At 56.5% G+C, this 19130-nt stretch overlaps 1 protein-coding gene across 13 annotated transcripts in view; it reads left to right on the top strand.

Annotated features, from left to right (window-relative positions):
- Positions 1 to 19130, top strand: part of RAPGEF1 (Rap guanine nucleotide exchange factor 1) — a 137779-nt gene that overhangs the window by 81756 nt on the left and 36893 nt on the right. For all 13 annotated transcript variants that reach the window (XM_051835417.3, XM_089321858.1, XM_089321823.1 and 10 more), the window contains 7 exons: positions 357 to 535; positions 5033 to 5189; positions 13995 to 14083; positions 15600 to 15749; positions 16116 to 16236; positions 16577 to 16760; positions 18388 to 18873. In XM_051835417.3, the coding sequence (XP_051691377.3) occupies positions 357 to 535; positions 5033 to 5189; positions 13995 to 14083; positions 15600 to 15749; positions 16116 to 16236; positions 16577 to 16760; positions 18388 to 18873 (1366 nt within the window). The remainder of the gene's footprint in view (positions 1 to 356; positions 536 to 5032; positions 5190 to 13994; positions 14084 to 15599; positions 15750 to 16115; positions 16237 to 16576; positions 16761 to 18387; positions 18874 to 19130) is intronic.

Raw genomic sequence — 19130 nt, 5'->3', positions numbered from 1 at the left:
TTCTGGAGACGTCTGCCCAGCTGTGGCCGAGACCCGGCCTAATCAGTCCTCCGCGCACTTCCTGGGGTTAGCAGTGCTGCCTCGGTGTGGGTTAGGAAGAGAAGTGGTTGTCAGGACCTCGGGGCCTGGGAAGGGAATCCGGGAATTTCTAAACACCCCTTTAGGCCCTCGGCCTTCAAGACGAGCCTCTGTCTCCCGATGGTGGTCCTTAGACAAACAGTCGGGCTCGGTTCCGGCAGCAAGAACCTTTTCCACTTGCATCAGCCTCAAGCTAGCTCACAGGAAACTGTATTTTGCTTTTTAAAAGTAGCTCTTTAATTTCTCTCCTCCCTCCTATGCGCAACACTCCCTTGCAGAATCTGAGCTGGCTGGAGGAGAAAGAGAAGGAGGTTGTCAGTGCCTTGCGCTACTTTAAGACCATTGTGGACAAAATGGCCATTGACAAGAAGGTCCTGGAGATGCTTCCGGGGTCGGCCAGCAAGGTGCTGGAGGCCATCCTGCCCCTGGTGCAGAGCGACCCGCGCATTCAGCACAGGTGAGTTGCTAGGTCCCGGCTGGGTGAGAGCAGGGGAAAGCCTGGGTGCCTCTTGTTGCGGGGGCACTAGGAGTCCAGCTGCCCCTCGACGTCAGCCCGAGCGGAGGTCGTCATGACTCCTGACCTGACGCTGAGGTGGGACGCTGCGGTCCTCACACGTTCTCCCAGTGCCCTTAGTCACTACCTCGTCACCACTGTGTGCCACGCCATCAGTCCTCCCCGGAGCTCAGAGCTCTCAGCTGCCAGGTGATCAGGCCAGAAGAAGCAGAGAGGACGCCTGCTGGAGCACGGGACGGGGAAAGACAGCCGTGCCACACCAGGGCCTCCGGAACGGTGAAGAAGGCAGTGCAGGGCGGGGAGCGGGAGTCGGGCTTTGTCCTGGCAGCTCTCACTGGGCAATGCTCTTACTGCTGGCGTGCGAACAGTGTGCCCCGTTGGTTATTAAGTATGAAAAGGAAAACAGCATGGAACAGACTCTTAGATGAAAGCCTAGCGGGAACCTGGTATTTGAGAGGCTGGCAGATAGTTAGTTTTTCTTCCACAGTACCTGTTCAGGAAAGTGCATCTGTTCCGATTCCCTGAGACGGCTTAACGTTTGTTTAGCCCTGTGAGCTCAAGCTCTATGAAGGGCTTTCAGAACTTGGCGGTGAGGTAGCTGTTCTAGGAGGTAAAGCAAGCTGTGTCTTTACTTCTGTGAAACTCTCTGCCCCCAGGGCGTGCACCCTGGAGTTTCAGCCGAGCCCCGGGGATTGGCCAGAAGCTCACTGGCACTGACCGGTGGTGGACAGAGCACTGGTGTGGCTCAGTCCTGCAGTGCCTTCCCTGGTCAGGCCAGAGCCCAGCTCGGCTCCTAGAAGGCCCCAGCACTGCTCTCTCTGGAGCAGACATGGCTGGTGTGCCACAGTCAGGTGCGCGGCTGGATTTTTTTTTTTTTTTTCAATAAAATATTCCCATGTACCTATTCTCTCTCTCTCTCTTTTTTTTGGGGGGGGGGGGATTTATTTAATTATTTATTTATTTGAGAGGCAGAGGTTGAGAGATAGAGAATCTTTCATCTGCTGGTTCACCCCCCAGATGGCCACAATGACCAGAGCTGCGCTGATCCAAAGCCAGGAGCCAGGACCTTTTTCTAGGCCAGGTCTCCCATGTGGGTGCAGGGGCCCATCTTCTACTGCTTTCCCAGGCCATAGCAGAGAGCTGGATCGGAAGTGGAGTAGCCGGGATTTGAACCGGCGCCCATATGGGATGCCGGCACTGCAAGCTGCGGCTTAACCCACTACGCCACAGCGCTGGCCCCTTTGTACCTAGTCTCATGTGATGGAGACAAAAGTAGAGAGTTAAAAGCTAGTTGAGAAAATAAGCTCCCCCACCATATGATAAAGAGCTGATTTAACAACATCGAGTGAATTTGAAGAAGGGAAGGTGGCCAGAGAGTTTTGAGTGGCCCGGCTGCACTTCCTGGAGTAGGAGTTACAGAAGCCTGGAGCTGAAGGAAAGCAGGAAGTGGACTGGCAGCGGGGCTGGGGCCGGGGCCGGGGCTGGGGAGGAAGGGAAGCAGAGGACTTGAGGCCCCCGGGCCTGGTGTTCTCGAGGAGGAGAGCGCAGAGTAGTGTGTGGCTGCCCCAGGGCGCTGGGAAAGGACGGTGGTGGCAAGAGGTCGGTCACCTGTCCACCCCAGTCGCTTGGGGACAGTCCAGGGTGGAGTCACCTTGGCTAACTGCTGTGGCTGGCGGCGCGTCGTCCCCCGAGCCGTTGCTTGCTGGAGTGTCAGCCACAGGACGACGGCTGGGGAAGGTGTTCTTACAGTTGACAGAAAGTATTTGTGATCTGTAACCATTTCCTGGAGGAGAAAAGGGAGGTTCCTGGGGGCGGCCGTAGGAACAGTCTAGCATTTTTTTTTTCAGGTACTCCTCTGGCTGAGACCGTTCGAAGGCGTTTCCTTCTGAGATTCTGTTAGGGCAGTGGCGATGGTTTTGTCAGTGTCCCTGCGGCACCGGAAGTCCATCCTGGGGCTCCTCTTGGATCCTTTCTGTGGTGTCCCGCCTCCCGCCCTGCATCGTCTGAGCTGGCCGGGTTCTCCCTCCTCTCCTGCCATCTGGGGCCTCGTGGGGAGGCTCCTGGCTACCCTCCCCTAGTTCCTAGGCCACTCTGGGACTGGCCTCCAACACGGGAGCTGCGTGGTCGGCACCCAGGGGCCTTGCCTTTGCTCTGCTAGAAAGAAGGCATCGCCTGGGCCCCGGCCCCCACCCCCTCTCCTCCCTTTCCTACGTCTCAGTCCCTCGACCCAAAAAGATTTTGCTTCCAAGCTGGTAATGTGAAGAGTGAGCACAACTGCCTCATGGGACTGTCCAGATCTAAGGCAGGTGGGAGTGAAGCGTTAAATAACAAAACCACTGGCCGGCGCCGCGGCTCACTAGGCTAATCCTCCGCCTAGCGGCGCCGGCACACCGGGTTCTAGTCCCGGTCGGGGCGCTGGATTCTGTCCTGGTTGCCCCTCTTCCAGGCCAGCTCTCTGCTGTGGCCAGGGAGTGCAGTGGAGGATGACCCAAGTGCTTGGGCCCTGCACCCCATGGGAGACCAGGAGAAGCACCTTGCTTCTGGCTTCGGATCAGCACGGTGCGCCGGCCGCAGCGGCCACTGGGGGGTGAACCAATGGAAAAGGAAGACCTTTCTCTCTGTCTCTCTCTCTACTGTCCACTCTGCCTGTCAATTTTTTAAAAAAATAACAAAACCATCACCACCCCAGTTTCCGCGTGATTATCGCCAGTACTTTAGCAGTGTGACACCTTGTGGAAGCCCCTACGCTGGGCACAGCCCTCTGGCAGCAGGCGGTTGAAGGAGGCCTCCCCAGGAAGCAGAGCGCGTCCTGCTGCAAGCGCTGTGCCAGGGGCTGAGGGCCCCTCCGGCGCACCCTCTGGCTCCCGCAGCTGATCCCTGGCTGCCTGGGGCCCCTGTGCCAGCTTCCCTCGAGCCCAGTGGCAGTGCTGGAGTTGGGTGTGCTGGCTGCTCTCCGGTTGGAACACGCCTGCAGGAGAATGCATCGACTGGAGAGAGGAGAGCCCTTGGGAGCACTGCTCCCTCCTCGCCTGACTCTGAAGGGCGGCTCGCTGGGGCCCGCTGGGTTCAGGTGTCTGTCTCGCAGGGCTCCGTGTTGAGAGCACATTTAGATCGCATCTTACAACGCAGGCAGTTTCCTGCAGGTGTGTCTAACGCGTCTTCCTGCCTCTTTTTTTCTCTCTCCCTGGGAGTGGACGAGGCAGCAACACAGATTTTCTTTTTGCTTTTCCTCTGTGACAGAACTCTTGAAATAGAAAACTAATTATTCCAAAACTCCTAAGGAAAATTATCCTTCTTTGTTTAAATATATGTAGCAGGAATAGAGGTGTTGTGGGTTTTTTTTGCTGGGTTTTTTTTTTTTTTTTTTTTTTTACAGGCAGAGTGGATAGTGAGAGAGAGACAGAGAGAAAGGTCTTCCTCTTGCCGTTGGTTCACCCTCCAATGGCCGCCACGGCGGGCGCGCTGCAGCCGGCGCACTGCGCTGATCCGAAGGCAGGAGCCAGGTGCTTCTCCTGGTCTCCCATGGGGTGCAGGGCCCAAGCACTTAGGTCATCCTCCACTGCACTCCCTGGCCACAGCAGAGAGCTGGCCTGGAAGAGGGGCAACTGGGACAGAATCCGGCGCTCCGACCGGGACTATAACCCGGTATGCTGGTGCCACAAGGGGGAGGATTAGCCTATTGAGCCGCGGCGCCGGCCAGGAATAGAGTTTTCGTTTTGGCTGCCACCCGAGGCACCCCCACGCACTCGGCTTCTGTTCTGTGCTGTTGGACCGGAAGCCGACACCTTGCCCCTAGCACACACGCACACACCCGCCCGCATCCCCACCACCGTTGCAGTCGTCCTGCCCCTGACTGCCCACTCGAAACAGTCATCATGAGTGCATCTCCCTGACACCGCGGCTGCGGTGAAGCCGAGCCTGTGCTAAGAGTGGTTCCCGTGAAGCACCGATGTGTTTTGGACTTGGGGCCCTTCCTCTGAAGGACCCTGCCTGTCGAAGCCCCGCAGACTCACGGGCTTCCTGTGATGCATCCAAGATGCGTTTTAGTCAAAATAAGAGGCACGTGACGTTTGCCCGAGTCCAGTGACTAACCCGTCGGGGGAGGGGAAGATGGAACATTCCTTGAGAAATGCTGTCAGAATCTGGGGGAGGGATGTGAAGTTTGGGAAGCCTCATTAACTACTGTGATGGAATCTTTGTGTAAACATTTTTAACAGATCAGAATATAAAGTTCCGCGATGTCTTCATTGGATGCAAAGAGGAAAGGTTGGGAGAGAAGTTTCATTTATTAGAAGGAGATGTGGTTTCACAAAATCAGACTGAGAAACTGCTTCTGTGCCCAGTGATGTCTTTTTTTTTTTTTTTAAGTGATGGTTGTGCTTAGTTTTCTGTGTGTGTGTGTTTTGTTTTAAAAAATAAAAAACCTTCTCTTCCTCCTAGCTCAGCCCTCTCCTCCTGCTACAGCCGAGTGTACCAGAGTCTCGCCAACCTCATCCGCTGGTCTGACCAGGTGATGCTGGAAGGCGTGAACTCAGAAGATAAAGAGACGGTGACGACCGTGAAGGGGGTCATCAAGGCTGTGCTGGACGGAGTGAAGGTACGGGGCGTGGGTTCCCGCAGTCCTGGTCAGGGACTCAGGGCGGCTGCCTGCCAGGCGCTGATCCCTCAAGAACTCGTCCGTGAACGCGATCCATGCAGTGAGCGTCCTGCCACGTCTCTGCCCGGCCGCCGCTGGCCTCTCTCAGGACCGGTGCCGTGGCGCTCAGCCTCCGCAGCGCTTGCCCAGAGCCAGAGGAGCAGCGCCGTCAGCCCCGCTGAGCTTGGAAGCCTCAGTGAGTGCTCCCGTGGCCCAGCTCCGACTAGCCAGACAAACAGGAGTGCAGGTGGTTCTTGCCTGGACTGCTAACGAAGCTCCCAGCTGTCAACTGCTACCTTTGCATGTTCTAGAAACTTCCAGGGTTCCTGTAGAAAAGCGGGGTTGAGACGAGTAAGAAATGAAACTCTGCGCTCACTTGCTGTCTGTGATGTGGTCTGCATCTTTGCTCTCCAGGCAAGTCAGAGACACAATTAGGAAATTAGGAGTCATGGTTAAGGTGGGAAACAGCGACCATGGGCGGTCTGGGCCCAGGGGACAGACGCCCGCTGAGAAGTGAGTCCTAGGGGATGAGGAGCAAGACAGGCTCTGGCCCACGAAACAGGTGGGACCCTGTCAGGAGGTAGGGCTGTGGGCCGCGGAAATGCTTCATGCAGTGCAAAGAGGCGGCCAGCCCTGGAGCCTGGCTCGGTCAGAACCCCAAGGTCACCATTTCCTGTTCTCTGAACTTGAACAGTGCACTCGGTGCTGTGTGCCTGAGTCGACTGTAGCACAGACGCAGTGACAGCACCGTGCGTGACTGCTGCAGGAGGATAACACTCTTGGCCCAAGGCCTACACACCCTGAGCTCCCCGGCCCTAGCCGCTGTTTGTTATTCATTGTGTGGTGCTGGATGCATGCCTTGTAAACACATCTGTTGGCTCGAAGAAACCATATCCCACTCCTTTAGCGGCCCTTCAATCCAAAATGACAGCTGAAGTACTTATCCCAGGCTAAAATTCCTTCCAATCAATCAGGCCCTCAGACTCCTAAAAACGGCCTCAGAAGCTGTGCAGAGTAGAATAAGAACCCCGAAGGTTTAAATTGCCAAGAGAAGGCTACGCAAGCCTTGCTTTGCGTCACAGAGTGCCCAGGAATGAGCGCTGTTAGCTGGAGGTCTTGGCCCCACATCCAGCGCCAGCGCAGTGGGAGCCGATGGCTCTGCTGGGGACGTGAGGTCATTTAGAGGGAGGCTGAACGGACGACGACATTAGTCTCCTCTGACAGCTCCCATGTTCTCATTCCAAGTTACTCGGTCCTCCGTTATCAGTTTTGGCTGTTAGGTTGGCCAGTGAGACTTACGGGTGTGGGTGGCTGTTGCTAAGACCCGGGTCTCTTTCCAGAATTTGGAACGCAGTCACATGCATCCTCCCATTCAGCCCTCGGCAGCTCCTCGAGGTCGGCGGGGCTGAGCGTGACCCAGCTCACACTCCGTCAGCACCGTCGCATGGTTCTGGCTCACCTGCCCTTGCTTTCCTGGCTGGACTTCTGGAAATGCTATTATTGAAAATTATTTTTTGGGTGACATCATTAAGGTTTCTGTCTACCAAACTGATTCTGGTGAGATACTCAAAACAAGTTAGAATGGCCGAAGCAGAGGAGCTGGGTTTCCGTGTGTAAAACCCTGTGATGCCCCCAGGTAGGTTTCCTTCATACGATCTCTAAAGTGCCATCGAATCCGTTGAAAGGCATGCCAGAAAGAAAAACGTATCTGGTGGCAGAGAGAGAGAGACAGAGAGACGGAAACTACTTGAACCAGAAAAGGCGTCGGCGTCTCTCAGTGAGGGACACCATGCGTCCAGTCTGCCTTCCTTTGTTCAGAAAGTACTCGTGAGCGCCCCCTCTGTGCGTGTCGGGGCGAGCAGGCCGCACATAAGCGCCCCCTCTGTGCGTGTCGGGGCGAGCAGGCCGCTCGTGAGCGCCCCCTCTGTGCCAAGCCTTGTGTCGGGGCGAGCAGGCCGCTCGTGAGCGCCCCCTCTGTGCCAAGCCTTGTGTCGGGACGAGCAGGCCGCTCGTGAGCGCCCCCTCTGTGCCGAGCCTCGTGTGTCGGGGCGAGCAGGCCACTCGTGAGCGCCCCCCTCTGTGCGTGTCGGGGCGAGCAGGCCGCTCGTGAGCGCCCCTCTGTGCGTGTCGGGGCGAGCAGGCCGCTCGTGAGCGCCCCTCTGTGCGTGTCGGGGCGAGCAGGCCGCACGTGAGCGCCCCCTCTGTGCGTGTCGGGGCGAGCAGGCCGCTCGTGAGCGCCCCCCTCTGTGCGTGTCGGGGCGAGCAGGCCGCTCGTGAGCTTGCAGCTCAGGGAGGAGGGGCCTCAAAGCGAACACAGCAGCAGTGCAGTCGAGCGCTGCAAAGTAAACGCTGCGCCAGGTGTTTCGAGCGTGTCCAGAGAGCCTGCCTGTTCCAGGGTGGCCAGAGACACTCCCCCAAGGAAGAGCCAGGCAGGAAGTGGGCTGTGCTATCGATGGCCTCGATCGATGCTGCCGTGTGCTGTCAAGGTCTAGTAGTAGTAGCGGCTAACACTCGCTGAATGGTTTCTATGCATCACTCCCACTTGGTGCCCCGGAGCCGTGCTCACAACAACCTGCAGGGGAGGCATGACCACTCTTCACAGGTGTGGAAACTGAGGCACAGGTAGACCAGTAGTCAGACCAGGAAGGTCGTGATTTGCACACAGCTCTGCTGGGCACCTCGGCCCCGTGCACTGATGTCACACACACACCCCCACCTCCCACGAGGAGTGTGGTTCTCGGGTCAGCCCAGCTGGTTCTCTGGCTTCCAGCCTCCCTCACCGTGCCCGTCCGCCCTGGGATACCTTATAAGCCCATGTCCGGGGAGAGAGAGCCGCCCTTGGCTGGGAGGGACGGCTGTGCCGAGCAGAAGTGCGCCCACGGGATGTCGTCACCTCTCAGAGGAGCCGAGTTGGCACGTTGCTTTAAGCTGACTCACCATCTCAAGCCGCTCATTCAGTTGTTACCGGGTTCTCTCTCTCTCTCTCTCTCTTTTTTTTTTTTTTAAGAAGGATTGAAAAAAGGTGTTTTAAAACAGGATTACTTTGGTTTTCTCCCTCGTTGGTAGCATTACTTCTCATTTAAACGCCCCGTAAGCAATGTCACCGTGGACAAGCTGCTTCTCTGAGGCTCAAAAAGGTTTGAAAATGTTGACCCTGAATATTTGAGGACGGATTAAGTAAGATTGTGTGTGTGTGTGTGTGTGTGTGTGTGTGTGTAAAATACCTGGAGAGCCTGGGCCAGCGTGTCTGCTGTGGAAATGTTAACTCCCAGCAGCTCACACCGGCCAGTCCTTGACGGTGATTATGGTTCTTCTCCAGGGAATCTTAAAACTCTGAGGTCAGATCTGAACCTGGTTGCTTTTCCACTGTGGGTCTCTGGCTCAGCCATAACAGTGACCCTCATAGGACCGAAGTCTGAGGGCTGGAAGGGCCCTCAGCGCTTGTTTCTCTAGGAACTACACCCAGCCCGGACCTGGCTGTTGGGAGACTGAGCCACACAAGGGTCCAGTTTGTCCTTTTAAAACCAGCACCCCACTTCTTCCCTCACTTCTAGTTGGATTTCAGTGTCTCCTGTCTCAGATAACTCCCTACGCTCGGGCTGTGCTTGGCCTTCTGGGAGTGTCAAAGCTTCCTTGCACGTCTCCCATATTCAGCCGAGCCTCTTCCCCCAGCCTCCAGCTACATGTGCACACACACACACACACACACACACACCAATTTTTTGGTAATTAAGGGAAAAGGCCTGGAACAGTTAAGAAGCCCATACACCCTATCGGAGTACCTGGGTTAAAGCCCAGATCTGGTTCCTGACTCCAGCTCCCTGCCAGTGCAGACCCTGGGAGGCAGCAAGTGATGGCTCAAGTAGTTTATTTTGCGAGGCAGACAGACAGACACACAGACAAGCTCTCATCCACTGGCTTACTCCCCAAATGCCCACACTGGCCAGGGCCAAAGCTAGGAATGAAATCTAGGTCACCCATGTGGGTGGCAGGAACCCAACTAACTGAACCATTATCACTGCATCCCGGGGTCTGCACTCACAGGAAGCTGGAGTCAGGAGCTAGAACCAGGCATCAAAGCCAAGTCCTCCAGTGTGGGGTGCAGGTGTCCTAACCACCAAACTAAACCCCTCTCCCCAAAAAGAGATCCCTTTACGTCTCCATCAAAACAAGTCCTGGCCTGCGCCATGGCTCACTAGGCTAATCCTCCGCCTTGTGGCGCCGGCACACCGGTTCTAGTCCCGGTTGGGGCGCCAGATTCTGTCCCGGTTGCCCCTCTTCCAGGCCAGCTCTCTGCTGTGGCCAGGGAGTGCAGTGGAGGATGGCCCAAGTGCTTGGGCCTTGCACCCCATGGGAGACCAGGAGAAGTACCTGGCTCCTGCCATCGGATCAGCGTGGTGGGCTGGCCGCGGCACGCCAGCCGCGGCGGCCATTGGAGGGTGAACCAACGGCAAAAGGAAGACCTTTCTCTCTGTCTCTCTCTCTCACTGTCCACTCTGCCTGTCAAAAAAAAAAAAAAAAAAAAAAAGTCGTGGTGGGGTTGGACAGCCCTGAGATTTCATTATGCGGTGTCAGTTACGGGGGCACCCCCGCCCCTGCACCATGTGTTTGTTGGCTTATACTCTGTGTGTTTGGTGAGCAGACTGTATCCGGGGCATCTGTGGAACTTGTCAGAAGGACTAACGGATAGAGGGGTCATGTCAGGTCCATGACACATGCTTCCCTGGGCTCTGGGACCTGCACCCCGGACACTCACAGAGCCGGAGAGGACGTGAGCAGCCGTGGAAGGCCGCGGGCTGAGGCGCTGAGCTCGGCAGGGCGACGTGGTTTCCCTTAGTGAAGCTGCAGGTCAGCTCCTGTGCTGTCGTGTCCCTGGGACCTCACGGTGCACATCTTAGGAAGCCGACGCCGCCCAGACACGGCGCAGGGCGCACTTCCCGGCAGGGCGTGGCTTCTCTCCCAGGCACAGGGCTCCATCGCAGCACCGAGGACAAAGCGTCAAGGGGGACAGCACAGCGATGCTTGCCCTGGACGGCGAAGCCCTTCTGTCACTAGGATTGTTTCAGGATCTGGAAGGTGAATATGGAAAGAAAGCGCATCCATTCTTAAAGATACTGTTCCAGATACCATTTTTGGCATTTGAAAGCTCATTTTCAGCATTCCGGGAGCTGGTCTGGTTGACAGTCACTGGCTGTAGACAGTCTAGAGCAGCCTCTCAGACTCTAAGCAGTTCCTCGCGGCGGTGAGAAGGCTCTGGCGTCTCTCAAGCAGCAGCGTTACAGGTGGTCCCTGCCCGTGAGCACAGTAGCCAGGTGTGTGCACGTTTCCAGGGCCCCCCTCCATCTGTGGTCGTTAGGGCGAGTTGAGACTAAAGGCCTTCTGTCTCCGCGGGCTCCAGCCGGCAGGCCGGTGCAAGGGCGGTTCTCGGAGTTCAGGGGCACGCTTGCGCATGTGCGCCTGTCGGTCCAGGATTCTTCTGCCATCATTCATTAGCTGCATTCGCAGCTGCCTCTCCAGCAAGATGACAGTCTAATTATAATTGCTCACGAATCAGTGAAGAATTGGTCGAGCTGTTCCCACGTCAGTGGCTGCGAGTGCCCAGACTTCTCTGTTCTTTGACCCCATTTGGAAAGAAGAGTGAACCTTGAAAGTGGGCTTCCACTTTCTGACGCCTGTGACCCTCGGAGGCCGTGGTGCTTCCAGGACGAGCTTCCTCTCCCTGCTTCATCCAGGCGATGGGGGGCGGGAGCCCTCTGACCGCTGTCTGCTCTGGTTACGTCTCTCATCCCTCCACCTTGTCCTGTCTGTAGTCAACAACCAGGCAGCCATTCCTTCCATAGGAAATTCTATGTGTTTATTTATCTTTATTTAAGAGACAGAGACAGACCTCCCATCTGCTACTCCACTCCACAGATACCTGCCAAAGCATGGGCTGGTCCAGGCAGGAGCCAGGCTCCATCCAGATCTCCCCCAAGAGTGGCAGGAGCCCAGCCATCTGGGCCGTCATCTGCTGTCTCCCAGACACGTTAGCAGGAAGCTGGATCAGAAGCACAGAGCAGCCTGGACTGAGTCCCAGGCACTGCAGTGTGGGAAAGCGCCATCGGACACAGCAGCTTAGCCTGCTGCACCACAACAGCTGCCCCTGTGTGTATGCCCTTACTGGAGGGGGGGGGTGTGTGTGTGCTTAATTATTTCAGAAATAACGCACACTTAAAAATTTAGAAAATGCAAAGAAAAAAACAAGAGGAGGGGTATTTCATAGCCTTCTGTTGTTTTTTATACTCTCAATTTGGTTTTGTTTCCAAAGCATACATTGTACTGTCTATAATGCACCCATATGGGGTGCCGGTGCGCAGGCAGCAGCTTCGTCCACTATGCCACAGCTCCGTCCCTGTGGCTCTGTTGTGAATAGCAGTATGGTGATCTGCTTGGGTGTCATGGCTGAAGTATTTACAATACTTAATATTATAGACTATTCCGTTTTGGGATATTGAATAGTCTAATCTCGTTTGCATTTGCTGTGATGGCTGTCCTTTGTGGCTTAAATTTTTAAAATTTGTCTTTCAAAGATTTATTTATTTATCTGAAAGAGTTATATAGAAAGAGACAGAGATCTTCCATGCACTGGCTCACTCCCCAGATGGCCACACGGCTGGTACTGGGCCAGGCTGAAGCCAGGAGCCAGGAGCTTCTTCCAGCTCTCCCACATGGGTGCAGAGGCCCAAGCACTTGGACCCCCCTCCACTGCTTTCCCAGGCACATTAGCGGGGAGCTGCATCAGAAGCGGAGCAGCCAGGACTCAAGCTAGCGCCCATATGGGATGCCAGTGCTGCATAGAGCAGCTTAACCCACTGTGCCGCGGCGCTGGCCACATATATTTTTTTTAATTTTTATTTATTTGTTTGAGAGACAGAGAGCCAAACAGAGGGAGGGTTTTCATCTGTTGGTTCGCACGCTGGTGCCCACAGCAGCCAGCTCATGGAGCTGGAAGCTGAGAACCCAGTCCAGGTCTCCTACACGAGTGGCAGGAACCAAGTTACAGGAGTCGTCACTCTGCCTCCCAGGGTGTACCCATCCAGGGCACACTCAGAGTGGGGAGGAGGTGGTGGTGCACCCATCCAGGGCACACCCAGTGGGGAGGAGGTGGTGGTGTACCCATCCAGGACACACTCAGAGTGGGGAGGAGGTGGTGGTGCACCCATCCAGGACACACCCAGTGGGGAGGAGGTGGTGGTGCACCCATCTAGGACACACTCAGAGTGGGGAGGAGGTGGTGGTGCACCCATCCAGGGTACACTCAGAGTGGGGAGGAGGTGGTGGTGCACCCATCCAGGGCACACTCAGAGTGGGGAGGAGGTGGTGGTGCATCCACACTCAGCAGTGGGGAGGAATGGACTGCTCATACACACGAGTGTGGCTTTTCCCACTGAGCAGAAGACGGACAAGACAGGCAGGTCTGTGGAGACGGAAATCCACTGAGTGGTTGTCAGGGACTGGGAGTGTGAGGGGTCTACAGGTGAGTGCTGAGTTTGCGTTGGGGTTGTTGAAAAGTCCTAAATAAACTAAAAACCGCTGAATTGTACACTTTGAATTGGTGAATTTTATGGCATTTGGATCGTATGTCCTTGAAGTTGAGACAAGATGGACAGAAACGTGTACGAACCACCCAGTTCCATTTACAGTGATTTCTGGAACAGACAAGAGTGATCTGGGGTGTCAGAAGTAACAGTGAGGCCCACGTCGGGGTGCAATGGTTAAGCCACCACCTGGGTCGCCGGCGCAGCGGTTGAGCCGCCGCTTGCATCGCCAGCATCCCATGTTGGAGTGCTGGTCAGAGGCTCAGCTGCTCTGTTTCTGGCCCATCTTCCTGCTGATGCACCTGGCAAGGCAGAAGTTGATGGCGCAAGTCCTTGAGTCCCTGCCATGCTTGTGGGAGACTCGGGGTGTTCTTGGCTCCTGGTTTCAGCCTGGCCATTGAGGAATGAACCAGCAGACAGAAAATCTGTCTCTCTCTCTCTCCTTGGTCTTGCTCTCACTCTGCTTTCCAAATAAATCGTGCAGAAGCAAAACCAAGTGGTTGGAGATTCGTGATCTGTATTTTTGAGTGGTGTTTACACACGTATATGCAGTTGTTAAAACTCATCAAGCTGGGGGGAAACGCATTCTAACTGGGAAAAAACATGGAGACTCTCGTCGCTTCCCTTTATTTGGTTCTGGTTTGATGATGCCTTTCTTCCTATTGTAATGTTTCTAAAATTATTCCTCTGCCGGGTGGTATGCCCTTCCCCCACTGCCCACTGACGGAGACGGCAGCCCAGTACCTGCAGGTCCCCTGCTGCTGCCCCACGGCCATGGCCAGCGCACACTGGGAAAGCACGCAGGGCTGCAGGTCGGGGGGTGGAAGGCGTTGTCGTGCGTGTAGCCAGCAGGCCCCAGAGAACTAGAAACGTCACCCTTTGCCCGCAGACGGGGAACCTGCCCTCCCAGGGACTTCACGTGTGCGATAGACTTGGCCATCTTGAGACAATGGTTTGCCATTTCCCCTTCCAACAGGAAGGTCCTTCATGCTTCTGAAACTCTGTGTTGTACTGCAGAGATATTTTTGGAGGGCAGGGGACGTTTGGGGAAGTCGTCTAGCTGACTTCAGACAGGTCACCCTTGAAGTCCCGGTGCGTGAGAAGCCTGCGGCAGACGGCAGGCCGCCTTCTAGCGGAAGCCCAGCGCAGACAGGAATTGCGCTCACCGCCTTTCTCTTGTTCGCTGCAGGAGCTGGTCAGACTGACCGTCGAGAAGCAGGGGCGGCTGTCTCCAACAAGCCCAGTGAAGGCCAGCTCCCCGGCCGGCAGACCTGACGGGTGAGTGCTGAGCAGACCCTCGTCCTGGTCCCAGCTGGGCAGAGCCTGCCCTCGACAGCGGGTAGGAGCTGGCGGGCAGCAGGAGCCCACCAGACGGGCTGGCGGGGCCACGTTCCCGTCTCTGTGCTGAGTTCAGAGCGCACACCGGCTACCTGACAGTCTGTATTCCTCACAAGCTCTGAAGTACTGCCTCAGCCATGTCTCGTGCGACATCCCACACGGCCATTCTGTCTGGCGTGTGTCCGTGTGGAGGCCCAGGTGCGGCTCCTGGCTTCAGCCTGACTGGCCCTGGGTCTGGAGAGTGAGCTAGCGGATAGGAGACTCTCTTTCTCTGTCTCTCCCCCTCTTTCTCTCTGTAACTCTGATTTTCAAAATAAATAGTAAGTATGGTGTGTGTGAGTGTGAGTGTGTGTGAGTGTGAGTGTGTGTGAGTGTGTGTCCAGTGACACACACGTGCCCTTCCTGAGTGGCCTCACTTCATGGTTACAGAGAACTCTGAGGGCCTGGATTTGGGCAGATTGCACTTGAAGGCACTTGGGGCCTTTTTTTTTTTTTTTTTTTAAGATGTATGTATTTATTTGAAAGGCAGAGAGAGAGAGTGAACTTCACCTGCTGGTTTACTTTCTGGATGACTGCAAAGGCTGGGGCTGGTCCAGACCAAAGCCAGGAGCCCTGAGCTCCAGCTGGGTCTCCTGTATGGGCAGCAAGGGCCCACGTACTCTGGCCGTGTTGCGCCATCTTCCACGGCGCATTAACAGGGAGCTGGATCAGAAGCAGAGCAGCTGGAACCCCGATGTGGGATGCCAGCATTGCATGCAACGGCTTAGCTCACTGCACCACAGTGCTGGCCCCACTTTTGATCTTTTAACATTGACTTTATCAAGAGCATAAGCCGAGGGCAACGTGGAATGTTTTAAAGCCTCGTACCAGTTTCTGCTCCAAGCCCCTGGTAAAAATGTAGAACCTTAATTTGGAGCATGTTAGGGAACCTTTAGATCATCTGGTCTAAGAACTCCTTTTCAGGTGAGGGTGGAGGTCATGGCCAAGCTCACGTGGCTGCCAGTGGTAAAGCCGTGAGAGGGTCCAGCATCGAGGCTCCAGCCTCCCATATCAGGGTGCTGGTTCGAGTCCCAGCTGCTCTGCTTCCCATCCAGCTCTCTGCGAATGCCCTGGGAGGCAGCAGTGACGGCCCAAGTGCTTGGGCCCTGCCATGCACACGGGAGACTGGGATGGAGCTCTGGGCCCCGGCCTCGGCTTGGAGTAGCTCCACCCAGTCAGCCATTTAGGAAGTGAGCCAGCAGGTGGAAGATTGATCCCCACCCCACCCCCCGACTGTCACTCTGCCTCTCAAATAAGTAAAATCTTAAAAAAAAAAAAAAAAAAGCCAGTGAAGTCTCCCCGGGCTGTGCCGGCCCCTGCTCCTCCCCTCCCTGGTCGTGTCCTCGCACTCTTACAAAACCTGCGTGCTCTGCTCCCGTCTGACCCCGGTGACCCTGAGTTCTCTCCAATTCTCCAGCCAGTCCGAGCTGCCCCTGACAGACCGAGAGATGGAGATTCTGAGCAAGACGAGTGGGGTGCCACAGCCAGGGGGGCTGCTCCCGGACACCGCAGACGAAGAGGTCGCGCCCCCCAAGCCCCCCTTACCCGGCATTCGGGTGGTTGATAGGTAACGGTCTTCCTGCTTGTCTAGGACCCTGTGTCTGTGATGTGATGGGGGGACGAGCGGGGCTCCGGCTCCTACGGCTTGGCCCTCAGGAGAGCACCTCTGCCTGCCCCAGGGCCCCGCCACACCCGCAAGCGCTCCTCGCTCCGGCCTCTGCGTGCACTGTGGCCCCAGCCCTGTGAAAGCTGGAGCGATGTATTCTAAGAGGAGGGAGAGGGTGGGGGTGATGTCTGTTCTTTTGGCGTTTATGGGCTGGATTTTGGCAGGCAGGGCGAGGGCTGGGGGGTCGAGGTATGGAAACTGGAGAGTTGGGTGTGGAAGCGCGGAACCCCGTTACCTGATGGTGTCCGTCATGTTCGTGTGTTGCAGTCCACCGGCGTTGCCACCCAAGAAAAGACAGTCAGCTCCGTCCCCAACCCGCGTGGCCGTGGTCGCCCCCATGAGTCGAGCCACCAGCGGTTCCAGTTTGCCTGTTGGAATTAATAGGCAGGTAATTCAGCCCTGTTCCCCACAGCGAGAGGCAAGCGGGTTTGGGATCAGAGGTTTGGCTCTTAGAGCCGGAAGAAACCTAGTGTCTTGGAGAGACTCTCTGTGGGAGGGGCGAGGCTTAGCATCTTCGTGGTCATGGCGGGGGTTCCCGTGTGGGGCTGGGGCCGTGCTGGGGAGGCTGGAGCCGAAGGGGCCTCACCTGAGGGCATCTCCCCAGCCACCCACCCCTGCTGGCCCCTCTGTCGTCTGAACGGTGACCACAGCTGGTGTCAGCTTGGCACTGTTTCCTTCTCTAAGTCTCGTCCCGAGAGTGACAGGCTTGTTCCGCTCTTCCACACCAGGATTTCGACGTTGACTGTTACGCACAGAGGCGACTTTCGGGAGGCAGCCACTCCTACGGCGGGGAGTCGCCCCGCCTCTCCCCCTGCGGCAGCATCGGCAAGCTCAGCAAGTCGGATGAGCAGCTGTCGTCCCTGGACAGGGACAGCGGGCAGTGCTCCCGGAACACAAGCTGTGAAACACTAGGTGAGCCCCGTCATCCTTGTGCCTCCTTCCCCGGGGCTGGGGCCCGAGTGCCGGATAGCGGCCATCGTGGCCTGCGGGACCTTGGTGCCCTACCTGCACGGTGAGAGCAGTACCTGTCCCTCAGGCTTGAAAGCGTGAGTGGAACGACGTGAACCACGTTGTGGAGACGCAGGTGGTAGCCGTCTCCACGGGCAGTGTCCGTGTGAAGCTGGACTCTGCCGCCTGTGCCCAGAGCCTTGACGAAGGGCAGCCCCGCGGGCCGTGCCGCCTGTGCCTCGTCAGCCGCTCCCGGTCTGTGGGGCGGCTCCAGGGCACACACAGCACAGAGCTGTCCGTGTCCCCTGAATGAGTGATTCTCGTTTCTCAAGCCGTATCCTAAGAACGTAATCAGATTTATAGCAAGGGCTTTGTCCAAGGACGTTGGTCTCAGCATCACCGGGAGCAATGATAGAAGGCAGATACCCTGAACATCATGGCAGGAGTCAGGCGAACCGTGATGCGTTCATTTGCTGGAGTAATCTCAGCACTATTAAAAATCATGCTATATTGATGAGGACAAAAAGCCCAAAACCATTCACATGCTGTTTTCTCAGCTGGGTTTAAAAAGTGGCAAGGGGTGCAGTGGGGTGGGTTCTAGAGGGGGACAAAAAGATATTTAAGAAAATAGATAAAGATAGGAACAGATTCTGGGATTCTGGGTGGTGTTTATTTTCTTGATAAAGTTTGCCATTTTTCTGTGGTAGTCATGTGTTTTTCTTTTGAAAGGGAGAAGGCTTTTTTTTATTTCATTTTTATTCTTTTTAATTTGAATGGCAGAGAGACAGACAGACAGATCTTCCATCTACTGGTTACTTCCCAAATGCCCGCAATAACTAAGGCCCAAAGCCAGGAGCCTGGAACTCAATCCAAGCTTCCGTGTAGGTGGCAGGGACCCAAACTATGACCTGCTTCCTTGCGAGGTGTCCATCACCTGGAATGGAGGGGACTCAAACCCAGGCCCTCTGATGCAGGACGATGACTTCCCAAGCAGCGCCAGCCACTGCACGTGCCCTTCCCCCGTGTTTGTCTTAAGTAAGAAATTAAAAAGGAAGGTGTGGGCTGGCGCCATGGCTCACTAGGCTAATACTCCGCCTTGCGGCGCCGGCACACCGGGTTCTAGTCCTGGTCGGGGCGCCGGATTCTGTCCCGGTTGCCCCTCTTCCAGGCCAGCCCTCTGCTGTGGCAGGAAGGCAGTGGAGGATGGCGCAAGGCCTTGGGCCCTGCACCCCATGGGAGACCAGGAGAAGCACCTGGCTCCTGCCATCAGATCAGTGCGGTGCACCAGCTGCAGTGGCCATTGGAGGGTGAACCAACGGCAAAGGAAGACCTTTCTCTCTGTCTCTCTTACTGTCCACTCTGCCTGTCAAAAAAAAAAAAGGAAGGTGCGAGGAACACTGCAGCAAGTGGCCATGCCCCCGTCTGTTTTGCTTTGCAGGCAGAAGGAAGAGGCTCAGAGAGCGTGAGAGCCTGTGTGTGTGGGCCGGAGGGCTCTCCTCGTCTCTCTGGGGAGACCGGGCAGGGCGGCCAGGGCGGGGGCCCGTCCCCAGGGCCATGCGCCTCACGGGTCTTGTTCCCTCTGTGATTGCAGATCATTACGATCCCGACTATGAATTCCTCCAGCAAGACCTCTCCAACGCGGACCAGATACCTCAGCAAGTGGCCTGTAACCTTAGCCCGCTGCCGGAGTCCTTGGGGGAGTCTGGGTCTCCGTTTCTTGGCCGTCCATTCCAGCTGCCTCTTGGCAGCTGTCCCCAGACGGAGGGGCAGCCGAGCGACATGCCGCCCGCCCTCCCCGAGAAGAAGCGCCGGAGCGCGGCCTCCCAGACCACGGACAGCTCCGGCTGCAGGGTGTCCTACGAGCGGCACCCCTCGCAGTACGACAACCTCTCCCAGGACGACCTGCAGCACCCAGCCCCGGGCCAGCCCGCCCCCTACACGCCCTTCGCTGCTATCCTCCCCTTCCAGCAAGGAGCGGCCTCAGCCCCTGTGGAATTTGTGGGTGATTTCACTGCTCCTGAATCCACGGGCGACCCAGAAAAGCCGCCGCCTCTGCCAGAGAAGAAAAACAAACACAGTAAGCATTTGCGGAGCCGGTGTCAGCAAGTGCGTGTGTAACCTAACGTAGGGCGCGTTTTCTGTAAGCCTCCGACCAAGCCTCACTGTCTCAGGACAGACAGGACCACAGGGACCTGGCCACTTTGGGGAGCCTGGTTCTGCCGTGGCCGGTGAATGTCGTCCAAGCTCAGTGGGTGCCGGCCTCTCTGGGCAGTGGGCAGTCTCTGTAAGACCTCAGGTCTCCACGGAGCCCTAGTGCTTCTCCCTTTAGGGGGC

Source organism: Oryctolagus cuniculus, chromosome 1, assembly GCF_051225735.1.
Source record: "Oryctolagus cuniculus isolate XC-2025 breed Fujian yellow rabbit chromosome 1, ASM5122573v1, whole genome shotgun sequence".
NCBI lineage: Eukaryota > Metazoa > Chordata > Mammalia > Lagomorpha > Leporidae > Oryctolagus > Oryctolagus cuniculus.
The sequence above is the reverse complement of the archived record's forward strand: the minus strand, read 5'-3'. Positions and strand labels throughout refer to the sequence as shown.